Here is a 1,725-nt window from a genome sequence, read left to right on the forward strand (position 1 = left end):
GCCATCAGCACGGTGCAAGCCCTGTTCTATCAGTGCAGCCCCTGCTAAACCCCACCTGCCACTCTCTCCTTCCCTCCCGGCAGAGACGGTGCGAGCCATGACCCACGTCATCAACCAGGGGATGGCCATGTACTGGGGGACCTCGCGCTGGAGCTCCATGGAGATCATGGTAGGGGCCCAGGGGACCAGGGCGGCTGCAGCAGAGCAGCCCCAGTGACGCATCTGACGTTGATTTAATTAGACAGCAGCTGTTGGGAGCCAAGCGTGTGCAGATGCACTTAAGCCTTAATTATTTTTCGGGGCAGCCGCTCAGGACTTGGCTGGGGGGCTCTGCAGGGGGGTTGGGGGGGGCGGGGTCCTGGCTCTTCTGCAGGAGGCATACTCGGTGGCCCGGCAGTTCAACCTGATTCCACCGATCTGCGAGCAGGCTGAGTACCACATGTTCCAGCGGGAAAAGGTGGAGGTGCAGCTCCCTGAGCTCTTCCACAAGATAGGTATGACAGTGGGGGTTCCTCCCCAGCCCCCCAAAGCACAGTGCTCCTCAAGCCCAGTGATGCTGAGGCCAGGCACCACGGTCCCTGGGAGAGCTGGGAGCAGCAGTGTCATCCCCCTGTTCTGCTCTGTCCCCAGGCGTTGGAGCCATGACCTGGTCCCCACTGGCTTGTGGCATTGTCTCGGGGAAGTACGATGGGGGCATCCCCCCCTACTCCCGTGCCTCGCTGAAGGTGAGCTGCACCAGGGCTGGGAAGGCACGTGGGGATGGACAGAGCTGGGGGAGCAGGGCCAGGGGCCTTGCAAAGTCCCCAGGGGAACAGGAACTCCAGGAGCCACAACCCAGGGAGTTTGGGGATGCCCTGCCTGTGCAAGGTGCTGGTGCACCCTGATCCCTCCACAACACCCCTTCCTGCTCCCCAGGGATACCAGTGGCTGAAGGACAAGATCCTGAGTGAGGAGGGCCGGCGGCAGCAGGCAAAGCTGAAGGAGCTGCAGGCCATCGCTGAGCGCCTGGGCTGCACCCTGCCCCAGCTCGCCATCGGTAAGGGGATGGGGGACAGCTGAGGGGGACACCAGGGGTATCTGGGCCATGCTCAAGCTCTGCTCTCCCTCCTGTCCCAGCCTGGTGCCTGCGCAATGAGGGTGTCAGCTCTGTCTTACTGGGGGCCTCCAACGCCGACCAGCTGATGGAGAATATCGGAGCAATACAGGTCAGTGCTCCCAGCAGGAGCAGCATTTGCCCGCAGCACTCATTGCTGTGCTGCACTGTGTGGGGAAAGAGGGTTGCAAACCCAGCTCCATGACAGGTTTTGCTTGTCATGAAGGCGAGAAGCAGAGACGAGGCTTTGCTGGGCTGAGGGGGCAGGGTCGGGCCTGATTCAGGCTCTCCCTAACTGGGTCACCCAGCCGGCAGGCTGGGGCTTGTGGCACGAATGTGGCGGGGTGGAGGCGGTGAGCACCCTCCCGCGCGCACCAGGGTCACAATCCCAACTCCCAGCTTTTTCCCCGTCCCCCGCAGGTCCTTCCAAAGCTGTCGTCTTCCATCGTCCACGAGATCGATAGCATCCTGGGCAACAAACCATACAGCAAGAAGGACTACAGATCCTAAGCGCGCCCGAGCGCGCCGCCCGCCGCGCAGCCCTCGCCGCCCGTTCGCTTGCTTACGCTTTGTTGGAGCAAAGTGGAGAGTGTGGTTTGCACCGCGAGCGCCGAGAGCCAGCGCTCCCGCCC

The 1,725-nt window shown here is 62.8% G+C and overlaps 1 protein-coding gene across 2 annotated transcripts in view; it reads left to right on the top strand.

Annotated features, from left to right (window-relative positions):
- KCNAB2 (potassium voltage-gated channel subfamily A regulatory beta subunit 2) overlaps positions 1-1,725 on the top strand; it is a 12,880-nt gene extending 11,155 nt beyond the window's left edge. For both annotated transcript variants that reach the window (XM_008641196.2, XM_008641195.2), the window contains 6 exons: positions 84-169; positions 374-494; positions 631-725; positions 916-1,036; positions 1,117-1,205; positions 1,514-1,725. In XM_008641196.2, coding sequence (XP_008639418.1) covers positions 84-169; positions 374-494; positions 631-725; positions 916-1,036; positions 1,117-1,205; positions 1,514-1,603 — 602 coding nt within the window. In that variant the 3' untranslated portion in view covers positions 1,604-1,725. The remainder of the gene's footprint in view (positions 1-83; positions 170-373; positions 495-630; positions 726-915; positions 1,037-1,116; positions 1,206-1,513) is intronic.

The sequence above is a fragment of the Corvus brachyrhynchos genome, unplaced genomic scaffold, assembly GCF_000691975.1.
Source record: "Corvus brachyrhynchos isolate BGI_N302 unplaced genomic scaffold, ASM69197v1 scaffold68, whole genome shotgun sequence".
Taxonomy (NCBI): domain Eukaryota; kingdom Metazoa; phylum Chordata; class Aves; order Passeriformes; family Corvidae; genus Corvus; species Corvus brachyrhynchos.